General features: G+C 36.8%; 1 protein-coding gene across 1 annotated transcript in view; it reads right to left on the minus strand.

The window, feature by feature from the left end:
• LOC101409095 (antigen WC1.1-like) overlaps nt 1–16,994 on the minus strand; it is a 67,090-nt gene that overhangs the window by 32,532 nt on the left and 17,564 nt on the right. Inside the window, exon 2 of the mRNA XM_087442807.1 lies at nt 16,103–16,423. Within this exon, the coding sequence (XP_087298933.1) occupies nt 16,103–16,423 (321 nt within the window). The remainder of the gene's footprint in view (nt 1–16,102; nt 16,424–16,994) is intronic.

Consider the following 16,994-nt stretch of genomic DNA (forward strand, 5'->3'; position numbering starts at 1 on the left):
TGACCATCAATTCTGTATAGAAGAAGTAAGGAACAGAGAAGGACTACTAAAACACTGAGGAAAAAAAAAAAAGTTAAAAAATGGCAGTAAGTACATACTTATCAATAGCTACTTTAAACGTCAATGGACTAAATGCCCCAATTAAAAGGCATAGGGTGGCTGACTGGATGAAAAAACAAGACCCATATATATGCTGCATACAAGAGACACACTTCAGACCTAAAGACACTCACAAACTGAAAGTGAAGGGATGGAAAAAGATACTCCACGCAAATGGCAATGAAAAGAAAGCTGGGGTAGTAGTACTCATATCAGACAAAATAGACTTTAAAACAAAAACTGTAAAAAGAGACAAAGAAGGGCATTACATAATGATCAAGGGAACAATCCAACAAGAGGATATAACACTTGTAAATATCTACGCACCCAATGTAGGTGCACCTAAATATATAAAGCAATTATTAACAGACATAAAAACAGAAATAGACAGTAACACAATAATAGTAGGGGACTTTAACACTCCACTTACACCAATGGATAGATCATCCAAACAGAAGATCAATAAGGAAACATTGGCCTTAAACGACACACTAGAACAGATGGACCTAGTAGATATATACAGAGCATTCCATCCAAAAACCGAACAATACACATTCTTTTCAAATGCACATGGAACATTCTCCAAGATTGATCACATATTAGGCCACAAAACCAGTCTCCATAAATTTAAGAAGATTGAAATAATACCAAGCATCTTTTCTGACCACAACGGTATGAAACTAGAAATCAACTATAGGAAGAAAATCAGAAAAGCCACAAATACGTGGAGATTAAACAAAATGCTACCGAAAAATGACTGGGTTAACGAAGAAATCAAAGAAGAAATCAAAAAATACCTGGAGACAAATGAAAATGAAAATACGACATGCCAGAATTTATGGGATACAGCAAAAGCGGTTCTAAGAGGGAAGTTTATAGCGATACAGGCCTATCTCAACAAACAAGAAAAATCTCAAATAAACAATCTAACAATGCACCTAAAGGAACTGGAAAAAGAAGAACAAACAAAGCCCCAAATCAGTAGTTGAAGGGAAATCATAAAAATCAGAGCAGAAATAAATGAAATAGAGACCAAAAAAACAATAGAAAAAATTAATAAAACCAAGAGCTGGTTCTTTGAAAAGATCAACAAAATAGACAAACCTTTAGCTAGACTCACCAAGAAAAAAAGAGAGAAGGCACAAATAAGTAAAATCAGAAATGAAAGAGGAGAGGTTACAACAGACACCTCAGAAATACAAAAGATTATAAGAGAATACTATGAAAAACTATATGCCAACAAATTCGACAATCTGGAAGAAATGGATAAATTCTTAGAATCATACAACCTTCCAAAACTGGATCAAGAAGAAGTGGAGAATTTGAATAGACCAATCACCAGTAAGGAGATCGAAACAGTAATCAAAAACCTCCCCAAAAATAAAAGTCCAGGACCAGACGGCTTCCCTGGTGAATTCTACCAAACATTCAAAGAAGACTTAATACCTATCCTTCTCAAACTCTTCCAAAAAATTGAGGAGAGGGGGAAGCTCCCTAACTCATTCTATGAAGCTGACATTACCCTGATACCAAAACCAGACAAGGACAACACAAAAAAAGAAAATTACAGGCCAATATCACTGATGAACATCGATGCAAAAATCCTCAACAAAATACTAGCAAATCGCATACAACAATACGTTAAAAAGATTATACACCATTATCAAGTGGGATTTATTCCAGGGATGCAGGGATGGTTTAACATTCACAAATCAATCAACGTAATACACCACATTAATAAAATGAAGAACAAAAATCACATGATCATCTCAATAGACGCAGAGAAAGCATTGGCAAGATCCAGCATCCATTTACGATAAAAACTCTGAATAAAATGGGTATAGAAGGAAAGTACCTCAACATAATAAAGACCATATATGACAAACCCACAGCTAATATCATCCTCAATGGTGAAAAACTGAAAGCTATCCCTCTAAGAACAGGAACCAGATAAGGATGCCCACTCTCACCACTCCTATTTAACATAGTATTGGAAGTCCTAGCCAGAGCAATCAGGCAAGAGAAAGAAATAAAAGGGATCCAAATTGGAAAGGAAGAAGTGAAACTGTCACTATTTGCAGATGACATGATTTTATATATAGAAAACCCTAAAGAATCCACCAGAAAACTTTTAGAAGTAATAAACGAATATGGTAAAGTTGCAGGATACAAAATCAACATACAAAAATCAGTTGCATTTCTGTACACTAACAACGAAGTAGCAGAAAGAGAAATTAAGAATACCATCCCATTTACAATTGCAACAAAAAGAATAAAATACCTAGGAATAAACTTAACCAAAGAGGTGAAAGATCTGTACACTGAAAACTATAAAACATTTCTGAAAGAAATTGAAGAAGACACAAAGAAATGGAAAGATATTCCGTGCTCTTGAATTGGAAGAATTAACATAGTTAAGATGTCCATACTTCCTAAAGCCATCTATAGATTCAATGCAATCCCTATCAAAGTTCCAACAACATTTTTCACAGAAATAGAACAAAGAATCCTAAAATTTATATGGAACAGCAGAAGACCCCGAATAGCTAAGGGAATCCTGAGAAAAAAGAACAAAGCTGAAGGTATCACACTCCCTGATTTCAAAATATACTACAAAGCTATAGTAACCAAAACAGCATGGTACTGGCACAAAAACAGACACACAGATCAATGGAATAGAATCGAAAGCCCAGAAATAAACCCACACATCTATGGACAGCTAATCTTTGACAAAGGAGCCAAGAACATAGATTGGGGAAAAGAAAGTCTCTTCAACAAATGGTGTTGGGAAAACTGGATAGCCACATGCAAAAAAATGAAAGTAGACCCTTACCTTACACCATACACAAAAATTAACTCCAAATGGATTAAAGACTTGAATGTAAGACCTGAAACTGTGAAACTTCTAGAAGAAAACATAGGCAGTACGCTCTTCGACATCGGTCTTAGCAACATCTTTTCAAACACCACATCTGACCGGGCAAGAGAAACAATAGAAAAAATAAACAAATGGGACTACATCAAACTAAAAAGCTTCTGCACAGCAAAGGAAACCATCAACAAAACGAAAAGACAACCTAACAATTGGGAGAAGATATTTGCAAACCATACATCTGATAAGGGCTTAATCTCCAAAATATATAAAGAACTCATGCATCTCAACAACAAAAAAACTACCAACCCAATTAAAAAATGGGCAAAAGACCTGAACAGACATTTCTCCAAAGAAGATATACAGATGGCCAACAGATACATGAAAAGATGTTCAAAATCACTAACTATCAGGGACATGCAAATCAAAACTACAATGAGATATCACCTCACGCCCGTCAGAATGGCTATAATTAACAAGACAGGAAACAACATGTGTTGGAGAGGATGTGGAGAGAAGGGAACACTCATACACTGCTGGTGGGAGTGCAAACTGGTGCAGCCACTATGGAAAACAGTATGGAGATTCCTCCAAAAGTCAAGGATAGAACTACCATATGATCCAGCTATTCCACTGTTGGGTATTTATCCAAAGAACTTGAAAACACCAATTTGCAAAGGTACATGCACCCCTGTGTTCATTGCAGCCTTATTCACAATAGCCAAGACTTGGAAGCAACCTAAGTGCCCATCAAGGGACGAATGGATAAAGAAGCTGTGGTATATGTACACAATGGAATACTACTCAGCCATAAGAAACGACGAAATCCAGCCATTTGTGACAACATGGATGGACATTGAGGGTATAATGCAAAGTGAAATAAGTCAGAGGGAGAAGGTCAAATACCGCATGATTTCCTTCATTAAGTAGTAGATAATAACAACAATAAACAAACACATAGGGACAGAGATTGGATTGTTGGTTACCAGAGGGGAAGAGGGGAGGGAGGAGGGTGAAAGGGATAATTCGGTACATGTGTGTGGTGATGGGTTGTAATTAGTATTTTGGTGGTGAACATGATGTAGTCCATGCAGAAATAGAAGTACAATGATGTACACCTGAAATTTTTACAATGTTATAAACCAACGTTACCGCAATAAACAAAAAATTAAGAAAAAAAAAAAGAATGTATAAGTCTCATTGGTAAAAGCAAATATAAAAGAAATACAGAATATTGTAATATTGTTATGGTGGCACACAAATCACTTTTAACACTAGTATATAAATTAAAAGCCAAAAAGAATAAAAATAAATATAACCACAGAAATTTGTTGATGGAAACACAATATAGAAAGAAATAAAATCTGACATCAATTACATAAAGTGTAACGGGGAGTAAAACATAGAGTTTTTGTGTACTATTGAAGTTAAGCTGTTATCAGCTTAAAACAGACTGCTATAACTATAAAATGTTTGATGCAGCTCCATGGTAACTACAAAAAAGATACAGAAGATTAAAAAAACATAAAGAGAAAATAATCAAAGCATACCACTATGAAAAATCATCAAACCATAAACAACAGAAGAAGAGAAAAGCAAGAAATACAAAACAGACAGAAAATAACGAAATGACAATAGCAAATCCTTGCCTATCAAGGATGATTTTAAATGCAAATGGACTAAACTCCCCAGTCAAAAGACATAGAGTGATTGAGTGGATTAAAAAACAAGACTCAACTACATCCTGTGTACAAGGGACTCACACTATAGACCAAACAGAACTAACAGACATGTACAGAACATTTACCCAACAACAGAAGAATACACATTCTTCTCAAACACACATAGAATATTCTCCAGGACAGATGACATGCTGGGTCACAAAACATGTCTTAACAAATTTGAGATCAAAATCATTCCAACCATCTTTTCTGCCCAGAGTGTAATGAAACTAGAAATCAATAACAATAAGAAAACAAGAAAATTCATAAATACATAGAAACCAAACAACATAGTCATAGTTTAAGATTGTTTTTTCTAGTTCTGTAAAGAATGCCATTGGGATTTTGATAGGGATTGCATCAAATGTATAGACTACTTTGGGTAGTATAGACATTTTAACAATATTAATTCCTTTAATCCATGAATACAGGATGTCTTTCTATTTATCCGTATCTTCTTTAGTCTCCTTCATCAATGTTTTATAAATTAAACATTTTATATAAAAATGAAGCTGGCATGTTGCCAAAAAAAAAAGTAGAGTCAGAGGAAGGAAGTAGAGAGCAAGCAAGCCATAATTTGGAGACTTCTGAATTGTAAAAGCCTCAGTATAGACAAAATACATAGTATTGGGGGAAAACACTTGTTGAATACATTTTTAGAATATTTCATCACCTTTTGCTGCCCCCATCTACCACCTAACCCTGCCATCCTTTCCCATTTCTCCCACTTCAGACAAGCAAAGACAATCTTGAAAGATGAAGATGGATGAAAAAGAAAATCAAAAAGGGAAGCAACTGCTGTAGAAGCTGAGTGTGGGTGTGGGATGTGGCAGCAAAGGTGGGATCACAGGAAGCTTTGAAACTAAAGGAGGGAGATCAATGTAACAGTTCCTCATTTGGTCATCCAAGGAATATATTTTGAAGAAAATAAAAGATAACACAATGGAAAAATTTTTTAATTCATAAAGTACAATTCCCTGGTTTCTAAGTGTACTCATGATTATTTATTGCTAGAATTCTTTTCTGGTAAAGGACGGCCCAATGATTCCCAGTATCTAATCAAAAAATTACTAAAATTTCCAAAAAATAAAAAGGTAATGCTTAACAAATTTTTTAAAAGAGCAATCATTAAAAACAGATCCAGAAATTACAGCAATGATTGAATTAGCTGATAAGGTCTTTAAACTACTAATATAAATATGTTCTATGAAACACAAAAATAAACCAGAGAGAAAAAAAAACTAAAAAAAAAAATAACTAAGTGGAACTTCCAAACTGAACAATACAACATCTGGAAAAAAAAATTATCTGGATGAACTTAACAAGAGATTATACACTGCAGAATAAAAAAATTGTGAACTTAAACACATAGCAATAGAGACTATCCAAACTGAAGCACAGAAATAAAAAAGGCAGAAAAATATGAATGGAAACTCAATGGCATGTGGGATAAGATCAAACCATATAAAAATATGTGTACTTGGAGATTCAGAATAAGGGATGTGTAGAAAAAATTTTCGAAGAAATAATGGATGGAATTTTTCCAAATTTAATGAAAACTACAAACTCACCAATCCGAAAAACTAAACAAAACCCAAACAAGATAAAAATAAAGAAAACTATCTCAGGGCACTTGATAATACAATTGTTGAAATCCAGTGATAAAGAAAAAAGTCTTAGAAGCAGCCAGAGCAAAATTGACACGTTATATAGAGAACAAAGAAAAGTAATACCAACTTCTTGTTCAAGGCAATGCAAGCCAAATGACAATGTTAAAATGTCTTTAAAATACTGGGGGGATGGAGGTGATGTCAGCATCATGGCAGAGTGAGTTATTCCCTTTGTTACTTCCCCCTACATTACAACCCATTGGATGTCCATTGACCAACAGAGGGTTCCCTACACGGCACAACAAGATGCCTAAGAGATCCATGCATCTATACATCTGAACGCAGGTGTACTAGACCCTCAGGAGGTAATGGAATTAGGGGAGCAGCCCCCTCCCCGTCCCCTGGTGGCAATGATCCAGGGTAGGGATACTCACACCATTATATGTACATGTGAATGGCTGCTGCGGGAGTGGAAACAACAGACATGGTTTGGTCCCTGTCCAACTCCCAGTGGATCCAATGCATGCAACTGCGTATAAAAACTGTAGGAGCCCAAACAGCACTGCTTAGTCCCTGCCCCTCCCCTAGTGGATCTGATGTGCATTACAGTGATCAGACACTGCAGGGACAGAAAGAACAGGCACGCCTTGGTCCGTGCCCTTCCCCCAGTGGATCCAGCACTTGCACCTGTGAACAAGCACTGCAGAAGCCGAAATAGCAGGTACACCTTGGTGCCCACCACTCCCACAGCAGATCCAGTGCATGGACTCCTTCCTCCTCCCCTAGCAGTGGCCAGGTCTTTCTAACAGTGGGGACAGTATACAAAACTCAGAATTGCCCAGCTAGGGTAGGTCTTCCTGACCTGAGTTTTCAAAACACACCAGCTAGCACAAGAGACCAGAGGCTGCAAGAGCAAGTAGAAACAATAACCTCTCCCTGCCTCCCTCTCCCTCTCTCTCTGCTCCAGCCCAGCAGTGACAGACAGGACCTGTGACCAGAGGCTTCAAAAGCCACAGAAGAACCGGTGACCTAGCCCCTGGTGGTGGCACCCCCAACACTGACTCCACCAGCAGTAGGGGCTGCATACAAGGCCCTGGGTCCATGGGCCCCCAATAGTGACAGCAACACCAGTGAACCCAGTGCCCCTGGTGTGGTGCAGCCAGCACAACCAGACAACCCAGGAGCAGTAGTGCAGGTGGTGCACAGGCCAGCAGCATCTGAGCCTATGGAGAGCCCACAGAAAGCCAATGGAGGAATATGAGACCCAGGCGACCCCAAAAGGAGTGGAAGTGCTCGTCACCTAGTGACCCTGCAGGCTACATCTGAGACTACAGTGACATTGTAAGCAGGAAGGCATCAGCAACCTCAGAAGCACAAGCAGCACAAGGAGGTCATTGATGATGCCTCTAGCAGAGGCAGTGGAGGGAGGAAAGGGCAGGATCTCAAATACAACCAGAAGCAGCTCAGAACCAAAGTAACCAAAGCCCTACTCAAATAAGAAAGGTGGTTACTACCACAAATACACTGGCAGAAAATCAATTCATCAAACACCATCAAGAACTGCAGTAACACAGCAGAACAGAAAGAGAATGACAACTCTCCAAAAAACAAACTTGAAGTCAAGAAAATTACAATATAACTGATAGAGAATTCAAAACAGCTGCCATGAAGAAACTCAATGAATTACAAGAAAACTCAGAAAGTTCAACAAGCTCAGGAATAAAATTAATGAACAGAAGGTGTACTTCACCAAAGAGATTGAAACTCCAAAAAAGAAACACCAAAGAGAAATTCTGGAGATGAAGAAAACAATTAATGAGATGAAAAATAAAGTAGAAAGTATTAAAAATAGAGCAGAGCATATATAAGAGAGAATTAATGAGCTCAAAGATAAAAACCTAGAAATGATTCTGGTGGAGGAGGAGAGAGAACTAAGATTATAAAAAAAAGAAGAAATTATACAGGAAATATCCAAATCAATTAGGAAAAGTAACATAAGGATTATAGGTATCCCAGAAGGAGAAGAGAGGGAGAAAGGAGCAGAGAGCTTATTCAAAGAAATAATAGCTGAGAACTCACCAAACCTGGGGAAGAAACTGGACATGCAAGTACATGATGCTAATAGAACTCCTAATTACCTCAATGCAAAAAGACCTTCTCCGAGGCAAATATTAAAACTGTCAAAAGTTAATGACAAAGAAAAATATTAAAGTCAGCAGAAGAGAAGAAAATAACTAAAAAGCAACCTGAATCAGGCTTTCATCAGATTTCTCCGCAGAAACCCTACAGGCTAGGAGAGAGTGGAATGATATATTCAAAATACTGAAAGACAAAAAATATTAGCCAAGAATAGTCTATCCAGCAAAACTATCCTTCAGATATGATGGAGAAATAACAATTTTCCCATATAAACAAAGCTGAGGGAGTTCATTGCCACTAGACCTGTCTTACAAGAAATGTTGAAAGGAGCCCTCCTACCTGAAACAAAAAGGCAAAGGTTTACAAAGATTTGAGCATGGATATAAATAGACAGACAGAATCAGAAAATGTCCACTCTATATCAGAATAGGTCAGTAAACATTTAATTATAACATAAAGGATAAAGGGAAAGAAAGCATCAAAATAACTATAAACACTTCAGTTTGGTCACAAACTCACAACACAAAAAAGAATAATTTGAGACAACAACAACAAAGAAGAGGAAGAGGAAAATTATGGAACCTGCATAGGCTAATGGAGATAAGAGGCTACCAGAAAAATGACTATCTCATCTATGAGATCTTTTATACAAACCTCATGGTAACCACAAAAACAAAAAATCAGAGCAGAGTCACAAATCATAAACAAAGAGAAAACTGAGGAAAACATCATAGATAATCGCGTAATTGGAATGGTAGAAAGAAACACAAAGACAAAGAAAGAATGTAAATATAGAACAAACAGAAAACAAAAGATAAAATAGTAGTATTAAGCCCTCATATATTAATAATCACTTTAAATGCACATGGATTGAATTCACCACTCAGAAGACACAGCTGGATGGCTTAAAAAACAAGACCCAACAATATGCTTCCTCCAGGAAACACATCTCAGCTTTGAAGACAAACAGGGGCTCAGAGTGAAGGGATGGAAAATGATGCTCCAACCAAATGGGAAGCAAGAGAAAATGGGTGTACTATACTTTTAGCAGAAAAAAACAGACTTCAAAACGGAAAAGATAAGAGACAAAGATGGGCATTATATAATGATAAAAGTGACATCCCACTTAGAAGACATAACACATTAATATATACACACGTAACAGAGGAACACCAAAGTACATAAAGCAACTATTAACAGACCTAAAGGGAGAAATTGACGGTAACACAATAATAGTAGGGAACCTTAACACCCCACTTACATCAATGGATAGATCATTGACACAGAAAATCAACAAGGAGACAGTGGTCTTAAGTGAAACATTAGACCAGAGGGACTTAATAGATACATATGGAACATTCCATCCAAAAACAGCAGAATACACATTCTTCTCAAGTGCACATGGAACATTCTCAAAGATAGGCCATACCTTGGGAAACAAAACAACTCTCAACAAATTTAAGAAGACTGAAATCATATCAAGCATCTTTTCTGACTATAAAGCTATGAAACTATAAATCAACTACAAGAAAAAAGCTAATAAAGTCACAAATATGTGGAGACTAAACAACAAGCTACTAACAACTATTGGATCAATGAAGAAATCAACGGAGAAATCAAAATATACCTGGAGACAAATGGAAATGAAAACACAACACACCAAAACTTATTGGATGCAGCAAAAGCAGCACTAGAGGGACATTTATAACAATACAGGCCTACCTCAACAAAGAGGAAAAATCTTAATTGAACAGTCTTACACTATATTAAAAGAACTAGAAAAAGAAGCACAAAGCCCAATGTCAGTAGAAGGAAGGAAATAAAAATCAGAGCAGAAATAAACAAAATAGAGACTAAAAAAACAATAGAAAGGATCAATGAAACTAAGAGCTGGTTCTTTGAGAAGAGAAACAAAATTGACAAACCCTTAGCCAGACTCACTAAGAAAAAAGGAGAGAAGACTCAAATAAATAAAATCAGAAACATAAAAGGAGAAATTACAATGGACACCACAGAAATACAAAGGATTATAAGGGAATATGATGAAAAGCAATAGAACAACAAATTGGATAACCTAGAAGAAATGGATAAATTCTTAGACTTATACAACCTCCCAAAACTGAATCAAGAAGAAATGGAGAATGTGAATATGCAAATCACAAGTAAAGAGATTAAAACAGTAATCAAAAACCTTCCCAAAAACAACAGACCAGGACCATATGGCTTCTCTGGTGAATTCTACAAGACATTTAAAGGTGATAATACCTATCCTTCTCAAACTCTTCCAAAACATTGATGATGATGGGACACTTCCTAACTCATTCTACAAGGTCAATATTATGCTGACACCGGAACTACACAAAGACAACACAAAAAAGGAAAATCACAGGCCAAACCGCTGATGAACATAGATGCAAAAATCCTCAACAAAATATTAGCAAATCAAATACAACAATACATTAAAAGGATCATACACCATGATGAAGTAGGATTTATTCCAGGGATGCAGGGATGGTTCAACATCCACAAATGAATCAATGTGATACACCACATAACAAAATGAATAATAAAAGTCACACAATCATCTCAATAGATGCAGAAAAAGCATTTGACAAGATCCAACATCAATTTATGATAAAATCTCTCAATAAAATGGGTATAGAAGGAAAATGTCTCAACATAATAAAGGCCATATATTACACACCCACAGCCAACATCATACTCAGTAGTGAAAAACTGAAAACTATTCCTCTGAGAACAGGAACAAGACAAGGGTGTCCACTTTCACTGCTCTTATTCAACATAGTACAGGAAGTTTTAGCCAGAGCAATTAGGCAAGAAAAAGAAATGAAAGGGATCCAAATTAGAAAAGAAGAAGTAAAACTGTCACTATTTGTGGATGACATGATTCTATATATAGAAAACCCTAAAGAATCCTCCAAAAAACTATTAGAAATAATCAATGAATACAGTAAAGTTGCAGGGTACAAAACCAACATAAAAAAATACTGGGAGGAAAATGCCAGCCAAATATTCAGTCACCAGAGAAAATGCCTTTCAAAACTGAATAAAAATAAACAGCAGATAAAAGATTATGGAATTTGAGGCCACCAGACCTCCACTACACAAAAATGTAACAGAAAGTTCTTCAAGCTAAAGGAAAATGATAACAGATGAAAACTTGGATCTACCCAAAGGTATAAAGACTGCTGTAAATGATAAATCTGTGGTAAAAAAAATTAAACACATTGTCTCATTTTTTAAATAATAGAACATTTGAGGCAAAATTAACAGCAATGTATTATCAGATTTATAACACATTTATAAGTAGAATGTATGAGAGCAATAGCACAAATGACAAGAACAGAGAATAGGAAGTATACTGTGACCTTACATTATATGTTAAGTGATATAACATCACTTTTGTGATTAAACAGTAATAATTTCAACATTATGGTAAAATCTTTAAAAAGTGATATAGTTAAAAAGCCAATAGAATACGAAAAAAATGCTTAAGTGTTCAAATATAAACAAAGAAAACATAGGACAAATAAGCTAGTAGACTTAAACCAAACCATATCAATAACTACATTAAATTTAAATTATTTAAACAGTCCAAATAAAAGCAAGACGATCAGACTGGAGGAAAGTAAGACACAACTATATGCGGTCCTCACAAACGTATGTGCATTAAATGTAAACACAGAAACACATTAAAAGTGTAAAAAAAGACACACCACGCAAGCACTAATAAAAGAAAGCTGTAGTATCTATGTTAATATCAGACAAAGTAAGACTATAGGACAAAGGATATATTCAGAGAGAAACAATAAACATTTCATCATGATAAAATACAAAAGAAATCATGTAATATCAAAATTAGTGGGATACAACTGAAGCAGTACTTAGAAGAGAATTTAGAGCCTCGATGCTTCCATGATGCATACATTAGAAAAAAAAAAACCTGAAAGTAGACAGTTTAAGATTCAATCTCAAGAATCTACAAAAATAACAGCAAATCATAACCAAAAAAGAAGAATGAAAACTAAGAATAGAAATCAATGAAACAGAAAGCAAATACACAATAAAGAATATCAACAGAGTCAATGGTGATTCTTTTCAAAAGAATAATAAAACTGATAATCCTCTAGCAAAACCAATCAAGAAAAAAATGAATGAATACTCAAATTAATATTAGGAATGAAAAGAAAGATACCATTATAGATCCTACCGACATTTAAAAGATAATGAGATATGAACAAATTCTACCCTAATTTGAAAAAATTATGTAAAATGGGCTGAGTCTTTGAAAACTAATTACTAATTACTTGACAAACAAAACTTACCAAAAACTGATACAAAAGAAATGGAAAATCTGAGTAGTCCTTGTGAAAGAAATAGAATACATAAATTATAAAACCTTCCCAAAAGAAAATTTCAAGCTTCAAGTGCCACTTCTGCAGAGCTCAGCAACTACTCCTACATCAAGATATAGGAAGAGAGGGAGGGAAGAAATGAGATCAGGAAGGAAGTCTAAAACAGAAGCTGTAGTGAAGACATGAATTAACATGGATCTTCAGTCTCCAACCTCCCCTCCTGCAATTAGTTGCATCTTCATCCCCTTACCATTTCGTACTTCAGTACTGTAGTCCTTCTCAATGTGTGAAGCCCCTCCCAAATCTTTCTCCTGAAGCCTCTGAAGTGCCCTCTTTATTTCAAACAAGTCCCTCTGTAGTCTTCACAGGTCATTGTTTCTACCTCTGGATTTCTCCTAAACACAATACTCCAATCCCAACAATCTACTAAAGAAGCTGAAATTTCTCTTCCATACCCCTTTCCTAAAATTGAGAAGAAGACACTCCAAGAGTTCAATTTAAATTTAAAAACTGAAAAGGCATGTTTTCCAATTCTTTCTTCTTTCTTTTACCATTTATTTATTATTTTTTTATTGAGGCAACATTGGTTTATAACATTATGTAAATTTCAGGTGTACATTTGATATTTCGATTTCTGTGTAGACTACATCACGTTCACCACCCAAAGGCTAATTACCATCCATCACTGTACACATGTGCCCTGTCACCCCTTTTGCTCTACTCCCTCCCCCCTTCCCCTCTGGTAACCACCAATCTAATCTCTCTATCTATGTATTTGTTTGCTGTTGTTGTTTTTGTTTTAATCTTCTACTCATAAGTCAGATCATATGGTATTTGACTTTCTCCGTCGGACTTATTTCACTTAGCGTAATACCATCAAGGTACATCCATATTGTCACAAATGGCAAGATGTCATCTTTTTTATAGCTGAATAGTATTCCATTACGTATATATACCACATCTTCTTTATCCATTCATCCCATGATGGGCACTTAGGTTGTTTCCAAGTCTTTGTTATTGTGAATAATGCTGCAATGAACATAGGGGTACATATATCTTTACACATTTGTGTTTTCATGTTCTTTGGATAAGTACCCATCAGTGGAATTGCCGGATCACATGGTAGTTCTATTCTTAATTTTTGGAGGAATCTCCATAGTGTTTTCCATAGTGGCTGCACCAGTTTACGTTCCTACCAGCAGTATGTGAGTGTTCCCTTTTCTCCACATCCTCTCCAACACTTGTTATTTCTTGTCTTGATAATTATTAGCCATTATGATAGGTGTGAGGTGATATCTCATTGTAGTTTTGATTTGAAATGCTTTTGTATTCTTATCTATGTGTATGGTACATCACCACTACTTTGAGTTACCCTCACGTCACTAAAATATGTTCTGAAAATATAAAAAAGACAGACCAGAGAGAGGAAATTGGTGACAAAGAGATTAGTAGAAGAAAGCTGGAACAGTTCATAAAATATGAGAGCTTAAATTAGAGCAACAATAGTCAGGGAGAAAAAACAAAATCAATGTTTAGATGCCATAGCACTCTCAAACTCTTATTCTTAAAAGCATCTTAACTGAAACTAATAGCAAGGGCATCAATTTTCTTAAGATGATAACATTGGAAGTTCCAATATCATACACTCCATCTTTACTCAAATACTGATTCATCAAAATAAGGCAGGGCCTCCTGGAGTGTTTCCACAAGCTTATCTGCAATTGGTATCATGATTAGAACATTGTGACAATAAGGAATGTTACCAGAAGGAAATGCCAGAAAACAGGTTTCTTAAAACAAAAATTCCTAACTGAAAATCAAATGCCACTTGAAAATAATTATTTTAATAATAATAACAATAAAGAGGATGGAAGAAAATTTTTGAGGTGATGGATAGGTTTATGGCATAGATTGTTGTAAGGATTTCATGGATGTATACTTATCTCCAAACTCATTAAGTTGTATACATCAATTATGTACAGCTTTTTCTATGTTAATCATACCTCAATGAAGTAGCTTAAAAATGAAAAATTTTTTTTGGTGGCCTCAACTAGTATCATCAAACACATGCAGAAGGTATACTGGAAAAGATGATTTCTCCAGTGATCTTCCCCATGATCAGTGATCTTTCTTCATGAAAGAGGTGATTGGCTATGCAATCAGGCTGTCAAGCTGCTAAGGACCTACTGTAAATATTCTCAGATCTCCACCTGTCCCACCATCACATCTAAGACCCAACCAACTACCTTAGGGAATTCCCTGTGTTATTTATAACATCTTCTTCAAGTCAAGCTGTTCTGATGGCATTAGTGTCTTGACTATTTCATCAATGATTGTGATAACAACTGGAAACATCTCTGGCAAATACGGAGACCATCCATTCACACTCTAGTTTCATTGCTGTCTTTACTGCCTCACCTTGGAACAGGTCAAACACACTTAGACAGAATTGAGAACTTCTTATATGCCACCTCGGGTTCTCTTGGCCTCACTGAACTTGGTATTTGTTTGCTCCAGCTACTGTACTGTAAATTTTAAAACTTTATATTTTCCTGTTGCCTCAACATCCCCAGAAATAGGCTGTGAGCACCCTACCCAGGTGACCAGGTGCACCAATGTGATAAGGCTGACATCTGCCAGAAGTCCCCCTTCTTGCCCTCCCCTGAGTGTAACCTAGTGACATTCAAACTCACCAATGAAATTCCCTCAGGCCTTTTGCTTGTGTACTCCACCCTGACCCCCAATATAGTCATTTGGCCACAGGTCTTCACTCTGTCTCTTGACTCCCCACTTGCTTGGGTGAGCCTGGTCCCTCGGTGCTTCCACTATGTGGCCCCCTTGTGGCATTAATTGACTCTGTCTTCCTAGGATCTCTGAGTATAATAAACTTAGAGTTTCTGTGCCTCTTCAAAGACTCCTTTTGTGGCTGCACCTGAATGACCATTTCATCAAAGAATACAAAACAGTTATCATGATGACACTTATTTCATACAGGTACAACCCAGCCATTGTATCTGTAAGAAAATTTTGACCCCACCTCCCTACCTCTTATGACACACCAGAGATCTGAAGACCCAGTGATAAGACGGTCTGGAGCCTTTACTGTCTAGGGCCAAGCAAATCCTTATGCTCACTTGAGTATCTAATGTTCTAGGAATCACTGTGTGACTGGTCTTCACCCACGTATGCTCTAAAGGCTGTGATCCTGTATTCTCACAGTTATTCTGGCAAAGAGACCCAGGCAATTCCTGCTGAAGATCCCCTACCAGACCAAACAGGCCTTACCTGAGCACACTACTCCAGCATCCCAGTTATGGGAAGGGTCATAATTACTATAGTTTTTAAAATCAGAATGGCTACAGTCACTGAGAGTTGATTCTGTCCCATTGCAAAAAAGATATGCAAGCCAAATGGGCCCAACCCCTGATCCAAAATGAGCCCCTCTGGGAGCACCAACAGCATCTCCACATTCCAACTGTCTGCACAGCACAGCCGCATTCTCCAAGGTCCATATGTAATCAATCACTGTCCCCCATATTCCTTGGTACTTCACTTCCACTCTCCCCTCACAGTGGTGGCTTCCATTCTTCAGCCTCAGCTCCACAGCTACAAGAGAGACACAGACACAGAACAGAGGACACAGGAGAGATTTTAGAAGACTATGTAGTGGTGTGCTGGTAAGTATTAAAAACCGAGTTCTCTTGGGGTAAAAAAAAATCCCTGCTGTATAGCATTTGTTGATTTCTGTGGTGTAAATATTCCCACTATGGCAAATTTTAACTTACCAAGGTTGGCATCGTTGAACATGGAGTTGGGAAGAGATATACACAATTATTTCTCACAAGCCAGGAGGACCCAGCTCCAGGCACGCCACTGAGGACAGGGCTTCAGAGGACTCTGGATGCTGCCTTCCCAGTAGATATGCCTAAGGCTTGTAGGGACCCAGTTTCCCCATCTCAGTTACAGTTTATGGCCATGAGGCCAGTGGAGGAATCGTCCTTCTCCTTCTCTGTCTAATAGGGAGCACTCTCATCTAGCTTTGCAACAGAACACTGTAGTAAGCAGCCTCTAAATTGTCCTGATTACTCCTGCCTCTTGGTATTCATGCCATTATGTAATCTCTCCCTTGCCCCCCACCCCGGCACTTGAATGTGGGCTGAGCCTACTAATATGTATC

The sequence above is a fragment of the Ceratotherium simum genome, chromosome 17 (assembly GCF_057802395.1).
Source record: "Ceratotherium simum simum isolate JZ-2026a chromosome 17, ASM5780239v1, whole genome shotgun sequence".
In the NCBI taxonomy this organism is placed as follows: Eukaryota; Metazoa; Chordata; class Mammalia; order Perissodactyla; family Rhinocerotidae; genus Ceratotherium; species Ceratotherium simum.